Raw genomic sequence first — 23,689 nt, forward strand, 5'->3', positions numbered from 1 at the left:
GACCTTCAGATAGCTGTAGGCCATATTAGATCACTGTGGTGCCAGTCTTTGCCTGCCTAAACAAGCTCTGCTTTAGGCTTTTTTAAACTCTCTAGGATGTGTGCTGTAGGGATGTGGCTGTCTTTGTAGCCTCTCTCTGTTAGGCTGTACTGAGCCTGAATGAAGGTTCCTTCTCCATTAAAATAGCACTGGAGAAAGGCTGAAAATACTTGCTTTCAGGCACTATTTGATACTGCTGTACTGTGGGCCATGTTAAGTGATTACGGACCCAACTCACGTGCATTGGTGGAGTTTAGCATCCCCACAGGAGGGACAATAGAAAAGAATTATTTGGTTGCTGCTGGGGAGGTGAAATACCTGTATACCTTCAGAGCACATTTCCTAGATGTCAAAACTGTGTTTCAGAAGGACAAAGAGCAGTATGGCACAAACTCTATCACAGTTCAGTATTACAGACTGTTAAGTCCTGCTTGTAAGAGATAAGTCACATGTGCGGTCTTGATGGATCATTCCTGAGTTCATTTCAGTGGTTTCTTGCCACTACTTAAAGAGTTTCAACTAAATACTCAAACTTCTCTTTAGGCTCCCTTATACTTGACAGAAATAAGTAAAATGTGCCCTTATTGGATCTCTTTTCACTATACAAGAAACGCTGATGTGTCACCATGGTCCACTGACTCACCTTACTGCAGTCAGGTTAGTGGCTTTAGTAAGCAAGTTGCATCAGTTAGGCCAGAATCAGAGCACCTCAAGTAGTGCTCTGGATATTGTCTGCAGTTTGATCTTTTGTGTAAGAAGAGAGAGATGATTTAACAGGGAGAGAGGAAGACAAGATTTCTGTCCTTTTGCTCCCTTCAGTAAATACTCCCTTAACAGAGCTGTCCTGCGAAGAGTTGAGTTTTGCAGTAGCTTCACTCAGAGCTCTCTTGGGGAAGAGAAGTGTTGCTGTATGACGTTGCGTTTGGCTGTGGTGTGTGTATTGTTTCCTCTCTGCCCTGAGCTCTGCTCAGCAGAAGAGCCAGGAATTACTGCCTGGCTCCTCATTATTGCCATTTCTTCTTTTGTTTTCATTACAAGCTTCAGAGCGAGGTAGAGAAACCCCTGCTCAACTTCAGAGAGAACTTTAAGAAAGACATGAAGAAGTGTGACCACCATATTGCAGACTTACGGAAGCATCTGGCCAGCCGCTATGCAGCAGTTGAAAAGGTAGGAGCAGAGAACAAACTGGAGAGTTTGTGAGATACTGCTGGTTTGGACAGAAAAGCAGCTGCCCCATGAAAAGTTTCTGTTCTGCCACAAAGAATGACAAAAGTTTCAGCTGAGTGCTTTCTGCTCTTAGTTATGCTTTGCTAGGCCCCAGACGTTGTTTGCTGTTTAGCTGAGATTTGGGAAACTGGGGGCTACAGGCAGGGCTAACACATTACTGCTGAACTGGCTTTTTGCTTCATCCTTCCCTTCTCAGTTTGGGATGATATATTTCTAATGCATTTGGTGAAAATACTCCTTACTTGTGTGCATCTAGAAGTCACATCTATTGCCCTCAAAATTTAAAAAACCTTGCCTTAGAATAGCAGCAGGGTCAGGCCAAAGGCTCACCTGGCTCAGTATCCTCTGATGCAGTGGCCAAAAGCAGATGGCCAAGGAAGGCAGCTCAAACCTGGCATGGCAAGTCAGAAACCCTCCCCCAGTTCCCATCTCCTGCACCTCACAGCAAACATCCTCACCTGAAAAACCCAAACAGCAGCAGCACCATAGTATGAGGGGCTGTTTTAACGTGAACATCCAGTAGGTAGCTGAGGTTGTGATTAGGGAGAGTTATACCCACGAAAAGTGCTCTTTTATCAGCAGCTGGAAGGAAACAGGATACCCATGCATTGGTTGCCAAGACGCTTATGCCAAATGGTATCCTCATGCGGTTTGCTCTTGGGTGTAAGCTGGAAAGGAAAATACCATGCTCAGTCAACTCAGAAGGTTGTTTGGGCTTTCACTAAAGATCAGAGTGCACATGAGAAAGTTTGTCCGGGGACAGAATTGTTGTAGGATACACAAGGTTATTAGCCTGTATGTATGCAGGGAAGGCATTTTTCTGCAAAACAGTAAGTTCCTCACAGTCATATCTGCAAAGAAACACAGTCCTCAGTAGGGGTATTGAAAAGAATGAATTAGAATAGCCTTGAGAAGAAGGAATAAAAAAAGGAAAAAGCCGTGTCTGTAGTGTGCCTGATGAAGCACACAGCTTCTCACCAGTTTGCTTTTCTGCAGCTCCCTCTTGCGACCTGCCGAACCAAGCACAGGGTCTTTAAAACTGTAAATTGAAAAAATGCAAGTAATGCCTCAAGAGCGTTGTAACTTGCAGGCTGGTGTGACTGTAGGAAACTGCAAGGTGCTAACAAAATATATCATCCAAATTTAGTTTTAAACACTGTAACTGGGTAAAGAACAAATGTGACCTATTTTATAACAAATCTGTGCAAAACAAGTTATTTTTATTTTATGTATTTAGGCAACCTCAGCAAATGAGGTGACAGCATGCATATGTGGTAATGATGTTTATTTGTTGAGACACTTTACTAATTTGCCTGTATAAGTTCAGCAATGATACTGATAAATCAGGTTTTAAAAGCCTGAAGAACTTTAAAGTAAGGTAATTTAAATAATCAGTTGTAACCAGGTCTCAGGTTCTTGATTTCTACAGTACAAACTGCTGTTGTCATGAACCTGAATTAGTTTTTCTGAAATAAGTCCAAAAGTTCCTATTGTTAGAGTTTCTGATAAGTGTATATTGAATCCAGAAGGTACTTAAAAATAAATTTTGTAAGGTACCTGAAATTCTTTCAACAATTTAGATCCTAAGAAAAGCAAATGGAAGAGATGTCTATGTGATGCTGGTTAAGACATTTGGAAGAAGCTCCAGCTCCCCTTCCTTCCAGAAATAGTGAGAAAGTTACTAAGAAACAGGGAAGTCTGATGATGACTTTGGTACTGTGCCTTTCTAAGAACCTATGAAGAATTCAGATGCTTTTGTGATTTGTTGGTGACAACTTCTATATGGTGGTAGGACACTTCTTTGAACACCACATGGTGTCCTAAGAACTTGAATCCCAGTTTGAATCCCAGTTAGGACCCAGTTTTATGCAGAGTCCCTGACTTCTTACTGACAAATACTTGTGTGAAGGAGTCATAGATGGCTGACAGCAGCTGGCAGCTCTTTTCCTCTAAAACATGTGACTCTTTAATTACTCCAAGGCCCGGAAAGCCTTGACAGAGAGACAGAAGGATCTGGAAATGAAGACTCAGCAGCTAGAGGTGAAGCTCAGCAACAAGACAGAAGAGGAAATTAAGAAGGCGAGACGGAAGTCCACTCAGGCAGGTGAGTACCTGTGTCCATCAGTGTTGGGAGGCAAGCACAGCCCTGCGGGATGCAGCTGCCCATCCACCTGCGTGTTTCTTGTTTTTCAATATTGTAGCTACAAAGTGCTACAAATCTGTTTGGTATTAAATCCTCTGAAGAAACAAGCCCAGTTTTTCCATGTTAGTTGTCATAAAATGATGATTTTGATAATCAGGGTGAGAACAGTAAAAGGAGGGTGAATCGTCCTTTTGTTTTGTGAAAATGTGCTGAGATAACTGAATGTTTGTGAAACTTTCAAAGTCAGATTCAAAGAAGCTCAGCTGAGGATGTTTCTTCCTTAAATCATAGTTCCTTCCTTGGTTCTTTCCTAAATCACAGTCACCCACAACTATGCGGGTGCCTATTATGCTTCCTATTACTGTCTTTTTCCTTGAAAGTGAACTTTTTGTCTTTTTTCCACTGCTACTCTGTGATTAAAATGGTTTCTGTTCAAGCGTTACTGAGGATATAGTAGTGTGTGCTATACTGTACTGAGGACACAGCAACTTGATGTGAGCTATGCATGCTTTACAGAGGCTCAAACCACTTCTACAGGATCCATCAGGAACTGTCTTTCTTGAGATCTGCAAAGCTGATATGTGCAGCTCTGTTAGTACCTTTGCTGAAAATATGTTTTAACTAGGGCTTCCATGTTTCATCCTTTCATAGGTCCATTCCTGCCAGAGTGGTCCTTCATAGTTCTGAGGCTTTTAAAACTTTCAGGATAGCCTGTCTGGGTTTTGAGGAGACTGAGAAGAGTCATTCGCAGGGTTACCATGTATAGACAACCATTTGAGGAGAAACAAAAGTTATGTGTTAGCGACGGGAGGCTCCATGAGAGACGCTCTTTATCCGTCTGCAAATTCACAGCCTCTCTGTGTTCTCTTGACTACTCAGAAATTGTAATAGATATTTATTGAACAGGCAGGGGACAGCTGAAGATCAGATGGGATTAACCCAGAATTTGGTGTGAGTCTCCCCATTGCTCTCCCCAACTTTGTGCCACTGTTACAGTGCGTGGCAGGGGAGGACTTGTCCCATCCTTGCAGGTAGTGCTACCCAGCAGCCCAGCTGGGGTGCTTGCAATACGCACAGGAGCAGCATGTAGTGATCTGTCTTTGAAATGAGCCCAGCTGTAAGTGGACGATAGGACCAGAGAGCTCTAGACCAGAGCCCTTCTACGATCCCACTGGTTACTGATATGTGGCGTTGCTTTCTGCTCCCATGGATTTTTTGTTTGTTTCATTGCTTTCATGTTCCTGGCTGTACAGTGGCTCAGATTCACTCGGGTGGGTGGAGGAGAACCCCAAGTCAGATAGCTCCCAAGGAGCCTCCTGGAGTGTGGAAGTCATTAGTTCGGACTTGTCATGTCAGCCTAGGCATCCCCTGTCTGGGTGGATAAGCTTATTGTCAAGCTTTAAGCCCTCAGTCCTGCTTTCTTCGTAGAGTTTGGTAGCCACCCCAAGTTCTAAGTCCACGAGAGACTTCCAGATGCATTTACTTCTTTGACACTTGTTTGGTCTATGGAGTCCTGTTCTTAAAGCTTGATTCATTCCTGGTTAATGTATAAAGACCTTCTTGCCCCTGAAAGAACAGGATGAATTTGAGCCCTGGACCTAGGCATCAAACCATTAGGGAAAGCGTAGTTAAGCCTCGTTTAAAGAAGAAAGAGAATTTATGAGCCAGAAAGCAGTAATCTCTGAGACGTGCCTTCCAGATTTTCCACCCACCTTTCCCTCTCTGTCAGAGGTCCTGCAACAAATCAAAAATTGAAACAATCACAGCTTATTGTGTTACTGCCTTGAATATGGGAGGAAGCTAGAGCTTGACTGGAATCATGCATCTTCAGAGGCTGGAGAATGCATGAGTGTGCAACTGGGTGGAGGTTGCAAATAAGCATCCCTTGATCTCAGACAGCTTAAGCCTGATGCTTCGCTCCAGTTTTAAACAGACCTGTCTTCGAATGCAGTCTCAGCTAGAGAGTCCTACCATGCGGCTCAATAACTCATTATTATTGATTTCCCATTTTAATTATTTTATTTTTCAGATATAACTTTATGTCTATGACCATTTTTTTTAACTGAAGTAACTTGCTTTCATAGTTCTGGGCATTTTGTAAAATATTACTTAACATTCATATTTTCCTTTTAAAATCTTGTCTTTCCTACTCATTCTTTCTCTCCCAAACACTGATCTTTCACCACACATAAAGTGCATGCATTTTGTTGAAATTTTGTTGCACGTAACAAATACCATGTAACAGAACTGCCTTCAGCTCCACCAGGACTGACCTTCAAACCCTTTGGGTCTGTCTACAAAACCTGAACTGCAGTTTCCTTTGAAGCTCGTAACCCTGGCTAGAGAAGACTAATGTGTTGTTATCTTGAACTTTTCAGGAGATGACCTGATGCGCTGTGTGGATCTTTACAATCAAGCCCAGTCCAAATGGTTTGAGGAAATGGTGACCACCACTCTGGTATGTAACTCTCTGTAGCATCTTACATGGATAACACTGCAAAATTGTAATAGTGTACATCACTCATAGCTAGTTACAGTGCAAAGCAATGGGAAAAATTGGGTGATAAATCTCCCATTGTATTTCCTGTTCTCAGTTCTAAGAAAAACTCGTATCAGTAGGGGAAGGAAGAAATAATTGTTTCTTTGCAGAAGGTGTTAAACCAGTTCAGGTCTGCTTAGGGGCCAGAACACTGGAATTGTCCCCAGGAAGGATGAAGTAATGCACAAGGTAGACATGGAAAAATGTGATAAATCACTGAATCCATTTATATATTATGAATTTTTGTATTCCATGATTTTACAATTTCTTTTGAAATTTTTTGAAATTTTGAGTATTGCCAGCTTAGAAGAGGTATGCTTCAATTGCCTATTGTTCTGTTTCTCTGAAGATAACACAGCTCACAGAATACACCTTAAGGGTGTATACCTTTGGGGTTAGTCACCAGGATGCCAAGATACATCTTTGATGTGCTGTATTCCTTGAAATACCTGTACTTTGGCTTTAGGGCTCCTCCCTTGTCATTCCTTAGAGCCATTCTGGACAACAGCCAATTGCTTTCAAAAGTGGGAAATAAAAATGTCTTTTGCATGTGTTTTTCTCATTGGACAAACACAAAACTGTGAACTCCTCCTAATAAGGAGCAGGGTAATAAATTGCTCATCATTTGAAAGTGTGTCAGTGCAATGTTTTAACTGCAGTAAATAAATAAAGGCAGATGGGTGAGTAGAACACCAGAAGGCAGATACCTCCCCAAAAACAGAACAAGAGAGAAAAAGTTGGCTGTTCCTATACATAAGGCATCTGATTCTCCTCTCACCTTCACTGGTGGTTTCTCACTGATGCAAATAATACTGACCATCAGTGCCACTGTGTCCAGATACAGCCAGGTATATGTTAGCTGCACATTTGCTCCTGTAGAAGGATGACTCAGAAGTGTGCTAGTAGATAGCTCAAGAGGGAAGTCATAGCCTGCAGGCTGCACAGCAGGCTTTTCAGTTGTGAAACGCAGTCTGAGAAGGATTTGAAGGTAAGTCTTGTTATACATGAATGTAAAATCTAAATCAAGAAACAGTCTGCATCTGATCAACTCAGGTACAGATTAGTTCATATGCAATACAAAGTTGAAAGAGTCAAGTTCTGAAGACTTGTGTTTCCTTGCATACCTTCCTCCCTGAAGTTTCTAGTGCAGATACAATGCATGTTCTGCATATGGCATGCTTACTAGCACTAGCACACTGGGTTCAGTGTTCTGGTCCTGCGCATCTGTGGCCTAAGTAAGGGAGTCTGTGTTCAAAGTAGGCCATTTTTTCCATAGGGCAGTACAGAGCTTTCTAGTGATACAGCAAAGTCCGTTACAGTATATGTCTTTAAAGGCAGACTTCCATAGCATGCTGCTTCCACTGCTGCCACTCAGATAGACAAGGAGGGACTAAATGCAGATTTTGGGGTATAATATCAGAATCCAGGAGAGGAGGGAGGCAGAAAAAATCAGGAGGAAGGTTAGAAATCACCTACCTTTTCAACTGAAGTGTTGCTGGCATCTGCTTATTGCCAGCTGAACGAGGTGGAGACTTGTCCCAGCTCATCATCTGGTGAACAGATAGAACTGCTCTTATAGGTGTCTGGTTAGACCGAGGCAGTCAGAACCTCTGAGCCATACACCCCAACGTGGTCTCCTGCTTCCCCAAGGAATGACTGTAACTTCTGGAGCTAGCAACAGAACATGCAAAGCTTCTTGCAGGAAACAGATTCCCTCTTGCTTGCAGCGTCCCTGAAGACAGTCTCTCTGCCTTGGTTGTCTCAGTTTTGGAAAGGTTTTGACCTTCTTTCCTGTCATTGGGCTCAGGCTGAAGTGAATTCTGTTGCTTGCTGTCTCTGATACTCTGCAAATTGTAGGGATGTGCAACCACAGACTTCAGCTCCAAAGCATGTCCCTGGGGTAGTATCGCACTGACTGGCAACCTTTTGTGTGTCATCCTTTCTCTGGGCCTTCAAAAAAAATATGGACTTGTTTTTCTTCATGTCTAGGAGCTTGAAAGACTAGAAGTTGAAAGGGTGGAGATGATTCGGCAGCATCTTTGCCAGTATACACAGCTGCGGCATGAGACAGACATGTTCAACCAAAGCGTAAGTCTGCTTTTTGTTCAGTCCCTTTGGTCTTTACTGCACTTCAGCTGGGCAGAACAGTCCCTATACTGATCTGACTGACCTGTATCAAAAGGAGATGTGAAAAGTGTATGCGGTCAGCTTGTTAGTTTGCAGCAGTACTGTACTGCCACCTTGCAGTCCTGCTCTTCTAAGACTCTCTGATCCTGTTTACATTTCATACTGCTGGATCACAGCTTTTTGCTGGGGGAGACACAGTGAACTGAATTACATTTGGGCAGCATGAGCCATTATTAGCTCTCCCAGCATGATGCACTGCTCCTTGAGGTCATCTATTCTTGCAAGGAAGATGGTAAATAGTTTCGCTGTTGGAGGAGGGAGTACATATTTTTTCTGTATTAAAAAACTGGCTAGTTTTCAAATACTAAAATATGGGGGATGTATGCCGACCTCAGTACATGGTTGTATTTCATGTAAGGTACAGATTGCAGGACAGGAGTCAAATACCAACTGTCCAATGCTGGCATAGAAAGCCTGTCTCTGCTTGATGTTAATAGTCTGCCTCTTCTTTGCTTCCTGCTACGAGGCTTCACATTCAGATCTGGCTGTTGTCCACCGAGTCTCATGTATGTTCGGTTCTCACTTGTCTGCAAATGCAACGTAGGCGTGCCCATAGCTGCTCTACGCTTCAGAGCAATGACTGACTGTGCTTGAAATGCGCCCTTGACATTTTGATTCTTGTTTTGTTCATTTTAGACAGTAGAACTCGTGGATCAGTTGCTTCGGAAAGTGGATCCTGCCAAAGACAGGGAACTGTGGGTAAAAGAACACAAAACTGGAGATATCCGACCTGTGGACATGGAAATATAGACTGATCTATAGTTGTATGTGATGAGTCCACTGAATTAACCAGGCTAATGTTTTTGTTTTTAAGAGTCAGAAGAGCATAGGGAAAAGGTTGTTCCACTACCAGACAGCTTGTAATTTATGCCTGTACGGGCTCTCTCTGTTACATTTAGTCATTAAAATGGTCCTCATTGTGCTAAGCCTTAAGCACCAGACATTCCAGGGTGAAGAAACCAGATGTGTGCTTCCCACCAGAGGTTCCCAATTGCACGCAGCTTCCAGAAGAAATCTGCTTTCTGGTATAGAGAGAACTCTGTTCTTCAGTGACTTTGTGCTACATCCCTTGCATGACTATCTTTATACAGTATGTTAGAACAACCATGCAGTAAGCCTCTGGCCAGCAAGTAGATAACTGTTTGAACATGATGCAGGAGGCAAGGAAGTCCTGATCATGAATCCCAGGTCTGTCACTGACTGCGTTCATGGCCATAGGCAAGTCAATTAACTTTTCTGGCACCCCCATCTATAAAACACGCATATCTTGCAGCAGTGTTGTGTGAATACATTCATTTCATATAACACAGTGTCCCACCATGGCAGTGAAGTGATGGCCCTTCTCCCAAAATCTATGGAGAAGACTCCTGTTCTTCCTGTTTTATACTCCCTCTCAGGGATACATAAACCCATTATCATCATGATTTCTGTTCTAGGCCAATCAATAAGGTTGAAAGTGTTACCATCACTGTTATTTATCAGGAAAGACTTGGTTGTGCTATACCTACCTCATTAGCTGTCTGAGTGCCCTCAATGACAGAAAGAGGTTATATACCAAGGAATAAAGGAGATGTTCAAAACCTTTCCTGGTTATGCAAGATGTTTTCTCACAGAATCTCCTTAAAGACAGTCCTCAGACATTGTATTTGGGATCCAGTTTTAAATTGCCCTTTGTTGGTTCCTTCAGGTGAATATCACAGCCTTTAGGTATCTTTAATTACCATGTTTGTCCAGCTAAATTGTAGGATTTCTCTTTTTAGAGCCTGATTTTCAAAGGTGCCATGAATCTGTGATGCTAGATTGCATTAAATGTAGATGTAGGTGCCCAGCACTTCTGCAGCATCAGATTCTTAACCTTAGAGTTCTTCCTTTGTTACCCTTCCACAAACTACCAAAAATTCAACGCTGCTCTTGGCACATAGTCTTAGGTAGTTTGGAGAATGGTTTTGAAAAGGTATTAATTTTCTTCTCCTGCTGTTATTTCTGATTGATTATTCAGTGTTGCTGTTAATATATTTTTCAGCATTTCATACAATGCCAAGAATCTTAAGATTCTTGCTTTAGATCGAGCAGAAACCTTGATTCTCACCACTGTGGCCTTTACTCAGTGTTTAGTGTGGTGTTACCTACAATTTCCCAAAGCGTACTATTTCATTTGATCCACAGTTATGTTCCACTTTGTGTCATTGTTGCCATCCTTTTTTTCCCCAGCACCAAAATTGCATCCTTCTTTTGTTCTACTACTATTCTAGGTTTTTGTTCACCAGCTTCAAAGTGCTCTGATTATATCATTGAGAATTAATATTCCCCTTTACAAACTCAGGCACAGAGAAGTCTTATCTGAAAAACATTTTTAATACTGTTACAGTGATTATTTTTCTGGTTTATTTAAAACTGAATTCTGTTGCATTTTCTTATTGTTTCCTTTTTCTCAACCATCTCTTTACCAGTATAGATTAATTCCTGTCTTACAAATGCCTCCAGAACCCACTTCTCTGCTGCATCATTAACCTTTATAAACCTTTGCATGTTGGCAGGTGAAATGCCATGACCGCTGCATGCTCAGGATCACTGTTCCTGGTGTGACACCTCCTGTAGTGCACTTCATTAAACACTTCTGAATTTCTGACTACTATTTTATCTTGGTGTTGGAAGCATTCAGCACACTGTTGTCAGAGTCTCTCCTAAATTCCTGCAAAGACCATTGCAATACAAATGAAACATGGTTTGCCTAAGTGTTGCATAGTCCTTGAGCTCAGTTAGAGTATGTACGTTTCCCTAGACTCCTCTTCTGCTGCTAAAGCAGGGAAGTTTCATGATGATCTCTTTTCAGTCTTCCTATTGATTCCCTTTCTGTCCTATTAATTTTTTAAATTTTTTTTGGCATACCGATGTATACTTTTCTTATCTCTACCATGCACTTTGGAGGACAGGCACTTTTTCTTTTTTTTTTTTTTATTAACCACAGGTGCAGGGTGAGCTTTCAAAAGTTCAATGGCCAAAAATAACTGGAGTACTTAAGAGCTGCATCTCAGGTCAAGCCCTGTATTCTAAGCTGTATTGTAAATTAAAGTGAGCAGTCTCGATGACACCTCACCACATTCTTGTTTTGATTGCAAAACCAAGCTAGTTGTGCACTTTATACAGTATTCTCCTTAATAAATATCTGAAATAATCTGTTAGCAATTACACTTTATTTTTCCTCTTTCTTTAAAGATGTTTATTATTTTATCCATTTTGGACTGGAAATATTGTCCATTAGCACAGGTTTCTCTGAGGACTGAAATGTATTTTGGTTCCTCTACTAACGTGTATTTAAGCTGCTCTCAATTCTCAGTTGTATTTTCTGGTAAATTTTTTTTCCCCTTTTGTTTTATTTCCAGACGGTTTTCCTACTTCTAGTTTTTGGTCCATTTGAAATGTTGCAGGAATGTGTGAGCTGCACAGAATGATAATTCTCTTGATGGAGTCTGTATCTCTTTTTCACTTTGATAAACTGAGGAGAGCACTTGTACCCGCCTGTTAATCTTTACCAGGCCCAGCAAACTCTCGCCCAGTGCTGCTCCGCAATGGGTAAGATGCTTCCTCTACGAGACTTTAATGACTGGAAGTGTTAGGGAAGTTTTGCTGTTGCTTGTAGACAGTTTCCAGCTTATTTCCTGCAAAAGATGATACTCCCTTGAGATACAACATTGCAGACAGTGGGATCAGTGTCACCTGGCTCATTCACTTCTCTGGCTGATGGATCCTGGACAGTGTGATCCCTTACAAGTCAGGGAGTGCTGGAGCGCCTGTGCTTCTGAACGGACAGCGTCTTCAAAGAAGGTAGTGGCATGTTTGAAGGGAAGCATGGACGCCTGCCCTCGTGTTCGTTCCTAACAAGGTAACTTTGGGAGTTTCAGCATTGCTCTATTCATGTTCCATTGAGTTGCAAAAATGAAGTTGAACCCAGTCTTTCCTCATGCAATAGCTCATCCTAAACAGCTTCTTCTCCAGAGCACGATCAAGCTTCATGTTATGTTAAAATAGCTAGCACATGAAAAGCATGATGATGTTGCAATGTAACTGATTGATAGGAATAGCAAAGTAAGTCCCTTGCCTCCATAGGTACTGAGCTTAAGGGTCATCTCGTTTCGTCTGGCAGGTGGGCTCACACACATGATGCAAGTTTTTACTATTTTAGTCACTACAGGTATCAGTCTTTTTTTGTTGAGTGACAAGGCTGTCTTACATCTTCATACGGCTCTGTGGTCACAGAGCAGAATGTGAGCTTTTGATTAGTACTGTTTGGTTTCACCCGAAGAGGTACAATTAGTGCGAATTTGCCTCTGGTTCTTATCTGGTAGCTCTGCTTGCCCGGGTCTTTGTTGAAGCTGCCTCTGTTTCAGGAGTCCTGCAGCTCCTGTGGAGCTCCCTCTTTGCCTAAGTGATGCTGTCACATACTTGTCTTGTGCTGTCAAGCCTCTGGCTCCCTGGCGATCTCTGCTTCAGCCAAAGCCTTTTGGCCCTTGTCTGAGCTCAAGGCCTTCATGAATTCCTATGGCTTTGAATCCTTTGAGTGTCCTGACTCTGGAGCCAGAGCTGGTGAGGTGCTTACCAGCTGTAACCTCAGCTACTGCACAGAATGAGAACATTTTATTCATCATCCATACCAGTCCACCTATGTCTTCAAAGCCATCTTCTGGCATAGTTTACTCAACAGAGAGTCCCTGTTGGAAGTCTTTCTCTAAGGTATTCTTTCAGCTTATTTTCTAACAGAACTCATTCTGGATCCAGTGCTGTTGGCTGATTCCTGTTGGAGTTAATGAGCTGAAAGCGATGAGTCCTTTACCACGTGGGCCAAGTGCAATCTTCTCTCATCACTGGCAAGATTCCAGTTGCTTTCACAGAGCAACATCCAAAAAGGTGTAATTCTCAGATTTCCAATCTGCTCCAGATTCACTCATGTCTATAACTCAAATTTGTTCATCACTTCTATGTGTTGAACATCTTTTGAAAGACTTCACTTGTTCCCTTATAGGAACGTTATTTCATTATTTGACACTGGGACCTTTAGTGATAGCTTTAATTTTTTTTTAAAAGAAGTTAAAATACTGTAACAGCAGTGAAAGTCATATGGAAATCCCTCTTACATTTCTAGAATACTTTTCGCCCTTCTGCAGCCCTGCCTGAGCTGCTGTGGGATAGCTGTGCTCCCCTCATGTTGCACAGTTATTGTAAACACTGAAATTGTTCTTCCTTTTGTGCACAACAGGTGGCATGCAAACTTGTGCTCTGGTTCTCTTTACCCTTTATGCATCTACGCAGTTTTGTGTTGCAGAATTAGTTGCTTTTTGTTTAACTGACAGCCCTATGCTGTAATGTCAGCATGTGTAGCTGTCTTGTGACAGTGAACTGCACTCAGATCACCTCTTTTTTTGGTTGGTTTTTTTTTGGCAGGGGGGGTCCTAACAGGAATTTTCTGTAAAGCATTCAAAGGAAACTCTTATATGCTCAGTAGCAGTCATAATTTCTCAGACCTCAGAACCTCTTCAAATTTGTCCCTGTTTTTAATGTCATTATTTAAATATTTGCTGCAAGTCAGACTCTATGTAGAAATGTGCACTATTCTTTTCACTTGCTCTTTGGAAGTGCTTGGAACTCAGAGATTTCTTGGAATACAACAGGGAGCATGTACGCGATAAGAGACTTTGAAAATCAGGCTAACAAATAGGCACAAGCCTCTTTTATCCTTAGTCGTTGAGTACATGTATAAGGTAAACATTAAGAAATGAGAACCTCAAATACTTAAATGTATAAGTCCTAGCTGCTATATGTGCAGTTCCCAGCAGCTCCACGAGTGACCCTGTGTCAGGCTGTGGTAGGAGCGCAGCTCTAGAGCATGGGCTTACAGCTCACCTTCTGATGCAGCTGTAAAAACCCAAATCCAAAATTAAGTGAAAAAGTAGCTCTGCCCATCTATTTCTTCAGTCGCACACAGGGAGAAAAAGAGCACTGCTTACCCAGGTGGGTCCTTCGCTATCAAGCACCTTAAGAAATCCAGACCAGCACCTTGAAGGTCCCCATGGAATGAGTAGATGTGACTCCTTGGTGTGATCAATTGATTGTTTCCTTCTGAATTGAAAACATATATGCTATTTTATAGGAGCCAGTGTGCTCTTTTGCACTAGTACAGCCTGCTGGGTCTGTTCCAGAGATGGCAGAGTCTGATGTCCTGGAGGCAGTCCTGGTCACCCTTACATTTCTGCTTTGCAAGAACTAGCTCTTCAAAAGACAGTGTCAAAAAGGCAGTTTTCAAAATAATGAGCTTTCCTGATCACAGACCTTTCTGGAAAGTCTGTAGGCTTTTTGCTACCCAGCATGTGTTGAAGTAGGAGAATGAGGTCCCAGAGGTTGCCAAAGCATTGCTGTGAATGGTTCTTGCTGTGTGGGCATTACTCCCATACTCGTACAGTGGTAGGGAATGGCTGACGGCTGTCCTTTGCACAGCAGAGGTGTCTGACATTTTACCAGAGGAGCCTGCTAGTCACATTTAACTTAACCAGGTGGGCAATAGTCACAGGCAGATTCAAATTAAAAACAGACACATAGGGCAGGAAAATATTTAGCTGCCCCAGTGGCATTTGAGCTTCTCAACATGAGGTACTCGTCCTCCTCAGACCCTGACGGGGACAGTAACAGGCTCATCACTCTCCGAATTCTGCTTACTTAGCACATGAAAATCAGCGATGAAACGTTCCCTTGTATCTATTGCTTGGTACAGGGCTCTCAGACTAGCACCTGGTTGTGCCAGTGGGAGATGGGTATGTGGCAATGCCACACTGATGACTACAGAATGTTTTTTGGCATTTGGCAGCGCTGTGATGTCCTGCACCCTTGCACTGAACTGACTGTAAGTCAGGTGGAAATCTGTCAAGCCTGGTGTGCAGGTATTCTCCAGGAGCTTGGCGCACACAGTCTTTCTGTTGCATAACAGTGATGAAGCCTTTCCCGTCAGCAAATCCTTGTCTTTTCCTGAGAAGCACTATTGTATAAATAATATTCATTACTTGTCTTACAATAATCTTATTCATATAAATGTGCATCTTTCAATTCTTATTTTTCCCTCTTCATTGTTACTGTAGCCCACCTTCCATCACTGAGATACACCAGTTTTCAGGATCTTTTCTTTAATTTTGAATTTTCATAGAATGTCTCTGTTGCTTTAATGTGCTGACCAAGCTTCATGCTTTTGGATATTTTCTGAGAGTGGTAAGTGCATGCTTTTTGGAGAGGTTATTTTGGGGTTTGTTTTGGATTTTTCTTATCAGCCACCAGGTTTGGAAGTGCAATGACTCCTTTTTGTGCTAGTCACAGTTTATTTTTTCTTCCTGGACATTTTTTCTGAAGGGACCAACACATAGCACAATTTAACTTGAATCTCTAATCCCATGCATTCCTCAAGGCAGAAACCTTTTGTGCCTAATGATGCATCTGATTCTAAAAATTGTACATGGATAAAATCTTTCATAGACCAATAAAAAATAAGTCTTAGGTTAACCACATAATAATTACAGAAAAAAATATATAAATTTGAAACATTCAAATGCAATTCCCTCAACTTACATTAAGTTGAACTATTTCAGGTGCGTCGTAAGAGACAAACTCAGTGGATATTCAGAACAAAAGCTTTTCAGCTGCTGTATTCAGGTTCAGTGAGTGGACAAGACTATGATTTTGAATATATGCAGTCTTTCAGGGCTACTGGTTTAACAAGTAACTGAGTAATGGCTTGTATCACAACCCTATTAAAATTCTGCTAGTAGTTCCCCTTGAAGTGCCTCTTTAAATTGTATCTGCTACAAGCATGTAAAATACACAGATTCACTCTAAAAATTCCCAAAACTCAGGAGCAGCCAGTATGCACAGATCTGTGCAGGATTCCTAACCCTCCTTCCTTGCTCTGCACTGTGCACTCTTTTAGGACATCCACATATCCAGTAGACCTGCCTTTGTCTCACTCATCATTTACTGTCCAGCACAGTCATCCTAAATTCTCAGTGCTGAAAATGGTGTAGAAAATGTTAGACTTAAAAGCAACTGCATTGAAGGAGCGTTGCTAACCTAATCTTCTGACGCATCCATCAGTATAGGGGTCTCAGTAGAATAAGCAGGGAATTCTGCATAAAAATAGTTGAGTAAGTGGCATTTGGGGCCTAAGTAGGCCTTTATTGTGTAAAATAAAAAAAAAATTATTCTTTTTTTAAAGCAGTTGCTGAGAAGAAATTTTCTGGTACTGGAGGTCTAAAGCTGAATAGTAATTTCAGGGATCTCACATCTGCATGACCTGACAATCTTAGTCATTTGAATTTGGGAACACTTCACCTGAAATTCCTTGTTCTTTTGGAGTTTTTTGATGTGACGGCTGAGATTTTCAGAATAGCCTAAGGAATTTGGATGTCCATTTAGCACTCTTTTACTCCAGCAGGTCAAAAACACTCCTTGGGGACAGCAACCTCTATCCATTATGAAAAAAGCAGGTACTAGTATTGGACAAGTATTTTCTTCTCCTCCTTAGATGGTTTCCTTTCTTTTGTCAGCCCAAGACAGTGTGAAAAATCCACCAAACAGTTCTGCAGACATTCTTAACAGCAGGGATTCAAAGGCAGGCCAGATCACCAGTCATACACTAAAACAGTTTTCTACTAAAATAAAGTCGCTTATTTGGTCCTTTTTGTGTACTTTTGCTAAATACTTCTAAATTTCTAGGAAAGTTGTCTTTTGCCAGTACTAATGACTTATTTTTAAAGATGTTTAATCAAAATTTTATAACTTTCCATAAATTTTGGCTGAATAGACCCCTTAAATAAGTTTATGTATCATGCAGCCTCTGTCTGGGTAACTAGTAAATCTTGGATCATTGTGAAAATTGTAGGATGGCTTTTGTTCCATACGGATACATGAAGGAATCACTTACTGATCTTAAGAAGTCAAATGCAGAAAAGATTTAAGGGGCAGATCTTCAGCTCGGGTAAACTGGCGGAGTTTGGTGGAAGCTACTTAATGTCAGCTGTGGATCTTGTCCTTCAGTGTTGAAGGCATTTCCTATACATAATTTTTCTGTCTTACTGTAAAACAATTTCATATGGTTAAACTGTATTTTCCTATATTGTTCTTCAAGTTTATATGCACCACAGTGCTCATCTCATCTCCTGTAAAATAAACTGTACAGAGACACATTGAGCATGGAATTGTCTTTACCCAATTGCTTTTTCTTCTACCAAAGCCACACATCTTTTGAATGCAGTATCATCAAAGAACACTTGGGGTGCCGTATGCACGTGTACTGCTTTGTTGATACCAGCTTAATGCGGCATGAATTTACAATCACATCACTTGGGTGTAATCTACTTGTACTTATCCTTTTCAGATCTTTGCATGATACTCAGATGAGTACCGTCCCTAAAATGTCATTTTTATTAGAAAATCAATTTAAGAAACACCTGTAGTTACATGGGTTTTTTTCTTAAACAAGCAGGCAAGCTGACCATAATCAGTCTGAAAGCAGCTGCCGTGAAATGGGCATTCTTTAAATGATTTGTAAGTCTTCTACACCTGGTCAGTCCTTTACCTGGAAGTTCCATGTGCATCTTGTAGCTTAATTGAAGAGAAAACACTGTTGTAAAATGTTGTTGTTAATAAATTGTTCTACTTTGAATATTTGAGTTAACATGCATGGTGGCAGGTTTTCTGACAAAGTCAAAATCAGCCTTGCCAAAATCCTGTCAAACCCAACAACTGTCTTCAAAAGTGACCAGCATGGGATACTGCTATAGAAGCAGAGCTCAGAGCAAGCGGGTGTTGCAGTTCTGCAGAACATGAGCCCACCTTCCCAGCAATGTGTGACTCGGCAGCCTTGGAGGTAACGGCATTATTCACACATCTCATAAACCTCAGTGGAGCTTTCTTCTAAGGATTTGTCCAGTTTTGAACTCATGTAAAAATTCAGTTTCTGCAACCACCTGCAGAATGGCATCCCACAGCTCCGTGGTGTGTTTGTACATTGATGTGGTAAGTAGTTGCAGAGGTGTGCACACTCTTCTCAGAAAAGGAGAAGAAAGGTAAGGCACTAAAAAAGTTCCAGGTGGAAGCTTGGTTTTCACAGCAGAGTCTTTGCACCTTGCCCAAAGTAGCCTAAATCTGTTAAAAAATCTCAGAATGCTGTTTCAGATGTTGGTGCATGGTATAGACCATCTTAGTGAATACTTAACAATTCTCCACGTACTGTGGTACATTTAACCGCAACTTACCAGCAAAAAGCATTTTCAGTTGTAGAGGACTTTGATACAACTTTGAAATCCAAGATGGGGAGTTACTGTACAAGCCATGGCACTTATTTGCTATGCTGGTGTAGTGCCAGCACTCAGAAAACATAACAGTGAAAGGACCAGAGTGGATGGTGGAAGTAGCAGGGTGGCCCCCTCGCAGTCTGTGACATTTAGATGTACGAAGCAGGAGGTTTTACTCCATTCTGCACAGGAATACCTGTGCTAGACTTTTGCAATCAAAATAATTAAAAAATCAGCTTGGATTCCACTGTGCAATTAAGCCTTTGACCCTCTCACATTCTGCAGAAGTGGGAAGAAAGCTGAAAGGGCATCAGTGAGGAGATTTTATTTTGGACTGCTTTGGGGACTAAGAAGTAGACATGCTTTGTGCCTCAAGCTGTTATCTAACACTTCAGAAGTTCCTGTTAAGTATAAAGTCTGCGTCTTCTGCTGTTTCCCTGATCAGCAATATGATCCTGAAATCTCCAGATAAATACACGTTTTCTATATGGTGAACTGGACAGTATGTTAGGAGTATACTAACTTCTACTTTATTGCAAATATTAAGTATTAGTGGAAATCGGAGGCTGTGTGCACACCATCGCATTGGATCAGATCCCATTTTGCTCTGGATGCTGTTCCTCACAGCATCCATGCTGCATTTGTGCTGTGTCCCCCCCTGCCTTCCAGGGTGGAATAACTCAGTCTTGTTGAAGGCAGTATTTGGGAGTGATTCAGTGGTTAAAGTGACTGGAGAACTGCTGTGAGAGGTAGGCTCTTGATTGCACACTGCGAAACGGTGCTGCAGCCCTGCACTGACAAGCCTTGGTACCCACATGCTCTTCCCCTGCCCCTGTGTGCACTGATGCAGCTCCAGCTTCAGGGAAGAGGTGCAGTAGACTGCTGAGGAATGTTGCAAAGAAATACTAAATCCCCAAGAAGCACAACAAACTGTTAAAATTCCTCCCACTTGAGGAGGGGCTGGGACATGTTGGGGTGGATTTGCATGAATCGCAGTTCTGAGCAGCATTTTCAAAAGTAAAGAGCTGGATTGCTGTGATAAATTACTGCTTTGCTTTTCAGTGCTGAACCTATTGGAAAGCCCTGGCAGGGTGCAGCCCTGCCTGCTGTTAGGGTGGGTGGGAGGTGGTGGGGATTCCTTGGCTGTTTTGAAAAGCTGGACTTTTCTGAGAAGAGCACTGGTGACTGGTAACCCTACTTAGGTAGTCTTTCAGACAATTCAGGGCTGGGAGAGGTGCTGCTCTGGAAGTGCTTTGGATGAGGTGCAGCTGTGAAGAGTGGTTCGGGCATACACAAAACAACATCTTGCCTGTGTTGCTGTTCTTGGACATGTGCCATGGGTAGAATGCATATAGCCCCTTCCCAAGTCCCTTAACAGGCAGATTCTGAACTGATGGCCCCATCAACAGGAAGAAGACCCAACAGGAGCCTGGGAAAAACATGAGCTGACCCCTGCAACTCAAAGAAAAATGCTTTAATCAGCATAGGTTCTGTTTGTGACAGTCCTGAAAACTGCAGTGAATGCAGGCTGCACTGTGTCAAATGGCACCTGCCCAGACTTGGCCAGATCCTTTCTTATTCTGGCTGTTGTGCAAGGGGACTGCTGCCACAGGGGCATCCCACTTCAGTGGTCAAATTATATAGGCACGTAATCAGTCTGATGGCTGAATGAAGGTTTTATACAGAGCATTTCAGGTCTAGGCATCTGCTTTGTTTGCTGCAGATAGAACCCTGCATTTGTCATGCTGTTGAAGCTAAGTGTTGACTTTTGATATGGTATACTATATTTCAATTATTGATTTTGGACTGTCATGCAACTTGTGGAAAAATGCAGCATTTCAGGCATACCTGTTTCAGGTGTAAGACTGTACTCTGCAGTGACCTCCTATGCAATAAAAGCCCCATGAATTGATTTGAGGAAAATCTTGTAATTTTTAATTTATTTTTTTATTTCAGACAGGGACTTCCTGCAACCAGCATACATTGTCGGTGGATGTTTAATATAACCCATGAGCCTTGAAAGGCTTGCAACCTGTTAGAACCATTTAGAACTGACCCTTTTGAGACAAACCCAACACTTTGTCACCTAAGATGAAATGTTTGTTTGGCATTTCTGCAAGTTTTTCTCATATGCTGATTCATACTGTCCCACAGTTCCCAAATAAGAAAGTCTTGAGACTGTCTAGAGCCCCAACTTTGCTCCTGTTGTGATAAAAGCGAAGTTAGTCTTTTATCAACAGTCGCCTGCTCTACCTAAGAGAAAGCATCGCCCTGTGGTGCTTATATAGGCCTGGACTCTGGAGAGTGTCTTTTGTTGCACTGCCCAGTAATTACTTCCTCCTTTGAAGGAAGTGCCCTCCAGTCCTTCATGAGGTGTACCTCTTTCTTAACTTATGTCTGATAAAAACCCACTAGTTAGTAGGTTAGTAAAACTTAACAGGTTCCAAGGAACATTTAATTAACTGTTTCCTATTTGTAAGAGAAAACCTTCCGTCAGTCTTGTGTTTGGCAAATGAACACCTCTTTCCATGTTCAGAGTTTGGGGTTTTGCATGGGGGCTTATGTCCAAGAAGCTAAAGGCTCATTTTAAATTGCCACTCCTAACTTATCTGAAGTCCAAGGGTGTGAAGCCTTCCTCTCAACAGCCTTCTACATCTTTTCCCAGCCTGTATTTCTCTTTTTTTTTCGTACCCTGCTGTTGTGGGTCCCCCCTCTCTCACCTGAAGTTGAAACAAGCCAGGAAAGCTCTTTTCTTCATAAATCCCTCCTGCTAGAAACATTTACATTCACAAAAAAAAAAGAGCAAAATATGATAATTCCTCTCAGACTGCACAGTCAAGATGCAAATTCTTATGCTGAGGATGTCAGAAGTTTGCGTAACTCCAACAGGTTTGGGCTGTTGGGAGAAAGATTTTATTCCAAGCACTGCTGGAGCCAGAGATTCAGCCTCTGGTGGCAGAAGGTCCTGCAGCTGTATGGACTATGGCAGAAGTTTGAGGGAAGGAACACCAAGCATGTGCCTGTCTGTGCACTCTTCCCTGGCTGTATGGGGATTTCCACCACTTGAGACAGAACAAAGCAGCAAAAAATTCGAGTTTCAAGAACGTGTCAAGGTTCCTCATAGGCTCAGATTTGCTTGGGTTTTGTGGTTAAAACAGAACATGCTCCAGCAAGCCCCTGCACTCTTCTGCTTCTGCCATATGGGTGAACTTGGCAGTCTTGTTATGAGTACATGCATTTATACCTGATCTGTGCTGATTTGGTTTACACTGGAGATACAAAGAGTTCAGATTGAGAGGCTCCAGCTCTGTTCTGGTTACAGACAAGAAACATACCAGGTGCTTGACAAAAGCATAATTAAAAGACCAGTCATTGAAACAGAGAAATAAGCAATCTAATCAGTAGCGTGATTAAATCTACTTATCACAATAAAAATATCTGCTAAAAATAGCACTGAAAATGACTCTACAGGTTCTCCTGAACACAGGGTAAACTGCTTCTAGGTGTTTATTTTTAAAATATAGGAGATGATATTACATCAGGCATAGCTTTTCCATGTATTTTTCTCTTTAAGCAACTTGCTGCCTGAGGAGAAACTCTAGGATTATTTGCCAGTGCCCTTTCGCCCTCCTGCAGTTCAAAGCCATTTCTGCGTTTTACAATGCAGTTTTTTGAGTGCATGTTTCAATCTTTTACACTAGGTGTCAGTGTGCTTCCCTTTTTGCCTTAGAGGGCTTCAGACTAGGATGTCTTTAGAGAACTGCAGCTGTGTCAGTTGAAAATTGCAACGTGTGTTACCAGGACTGGTTATGGACCAAGTGCAGGCACAGACCCAACAGCATAGAAATCCATCACCTTGGTCACAAATGTGAAAGCCATCTGCTTTTAAAAATCTGGCTTTATTGCCATAATTTACTCATTCTTGCTCATTGTCAGTCTACAGTGCCTCAATGTATCCCAATTTGGAACAGTACAAGGAAAGAGCAGGTGACAGGCCATGTCCAGTGATGTGCCATGTGACATATTTCTAACTGCATCATTTTCCTTGCATATGACCTTGATGTATGGTCAGCAAAGGACGACACCACATCTGTAGCCACATTACATACCTTACTTCAAGCATTACTGCTTAACCCTAATCTGAAATCTTTGATGAGATTTCAGGGAAAAGCCTTGCACTTACTTAAAGCATTCTTCTAGGGCAGAGCAGTGGTGGTGCATCACAAGATGACTTGCTCAAGGAGTAGGGCATAACTTGCAGCTAGAAAGAAGTGATACTGAATCTTTATACCATGGGGCGCTACAATCTTGGAATCACAAAAGCACTTAGCACCTCCACCTGCCAGGTGGATGACAGGGTGCCAAGTTTGGAAAGGGACCACATAATCCTCTACTGAACAGTTCTTTTTCCTGATACCACCCTAGTGGTGTTGCTTCTATCTTCTAGTGTTTCACATGTATCCATCACAAATAGTCATGTTTCCTGATGAAAATGTGCTGAGCAATGGTGTCAGGAAGCAGCAGGAGGCAGGGTTGCTCCATGAGGGTGGAACAAACCAGGAGCTAAGTGACCACAGCACAGGCAGAGCCCTCACTGACCAGGGACACAGGTCTGAAAAGTGTGGAAAAAGCAGGATGCTGGTAATGGGGTGCACTGACATCCTAAGACAAGGTGAGGTGATGAACCATGTTCATCCATGGAATTTTGTCAGGAGCAATAGATGATGACACAGACACAGTACTAAGAGACAAGGCTACAACAAAGGTGTGAGGCCATCCAAGAAGCAAAGCTGGAGATAGCTGCACCTACAACATAGCTTAGACACCTACAACGTAGCTCAGGCCTGAACTTAAATAGTGCTCCTGGAATCATGGGCAGAAGGTGTGGGTGGAAGCCTCAGGTCAGGCTGGTGAGAGCAGTTAAGTCCTATTGGTGATCTGTTGGACCTGTCTGCATCTGTGTTGGCCACTGTACAAACACAAGAAGACAAAATTCTGCTTTTCAGGGCTTAGGATGAACAGAGAACCAGGTTGCAGAACGTCAAAGATGCTCATGATGATTTGCACTGTTCATGGATGATTCATACAAGACCATTGAACAGGAGCAGTCATAACTACTGCTGTAAGTCAAATGAAGAAGTTAAACTTACTCTACAAGCTGAATGGGCTGAAAGTGTTTTTGAACCCTCACAGGTCATTGTGACATATGTGACATATGTCCTTCAT

At 42.1% G+C, this 23,689-nt stretch overlaps 1 protein-coding gene across 4 annotated transcripts in view; it reads left to right on the forward strand.

Annotated features, from left to right (window-relative positions):
• Nucleotides 1-17,832, forward strand: part of GAS7 (growth arrest specific 7) — a 113,609-nt gene extending 95,777 nt beyond the window's left edge. For 3 of the 4 annotated variants that reach the window (XM_052807304.1, XM_052807306.1, XM_052807305.1), the window contains 5 exons: nucleotides 1,078-1,206; nucleotides 3,247-3,370; nucleotides 5,788-5,867; nucleotides 7,938-8,036; nucleotides 8,772-17,832. In XM_052807304.1, coding sequence (XP_052663264.1) covers nucleotides 1,078-1,206; nucleotides 3,247-3,370; nucleotides 5,788-5,867; nucleotides 7,938-8,036; nucleotides 8,772-8,885 — 546 coding nt within the window. In that variant the 3' untranslated portion in view covers nucleotides 8,886-17,832. The remainder of the gene's footprint in view (nucleotides 1-1,077; nucleotides 1,207-3,246; nucleotides 3,371-5,787; nucleotides 5,868-7,937; nucleotides 8,037-8,771) is intronic. The other variant, XR_008238172.1, reaches the window with a different exon arrangement.
• Nucleotides 17,833-23,689: the final 5,857 nt, after the last annotated feature.

The sequence above is a fragment of the Harpia harpyja genome, chromosome 14 (assembly GCF_026419915.1).
Source record: "Harpia harpyja isolate bHarHar1 chromosome 14, bHarHar1 primary haplotype, whole genome shotgun sequence".
NCBI lineage: Eukaryota > Metazoa > Chordata > Aves > Accipitriformes > Accipitridae > Harpia > Harpia harpyja.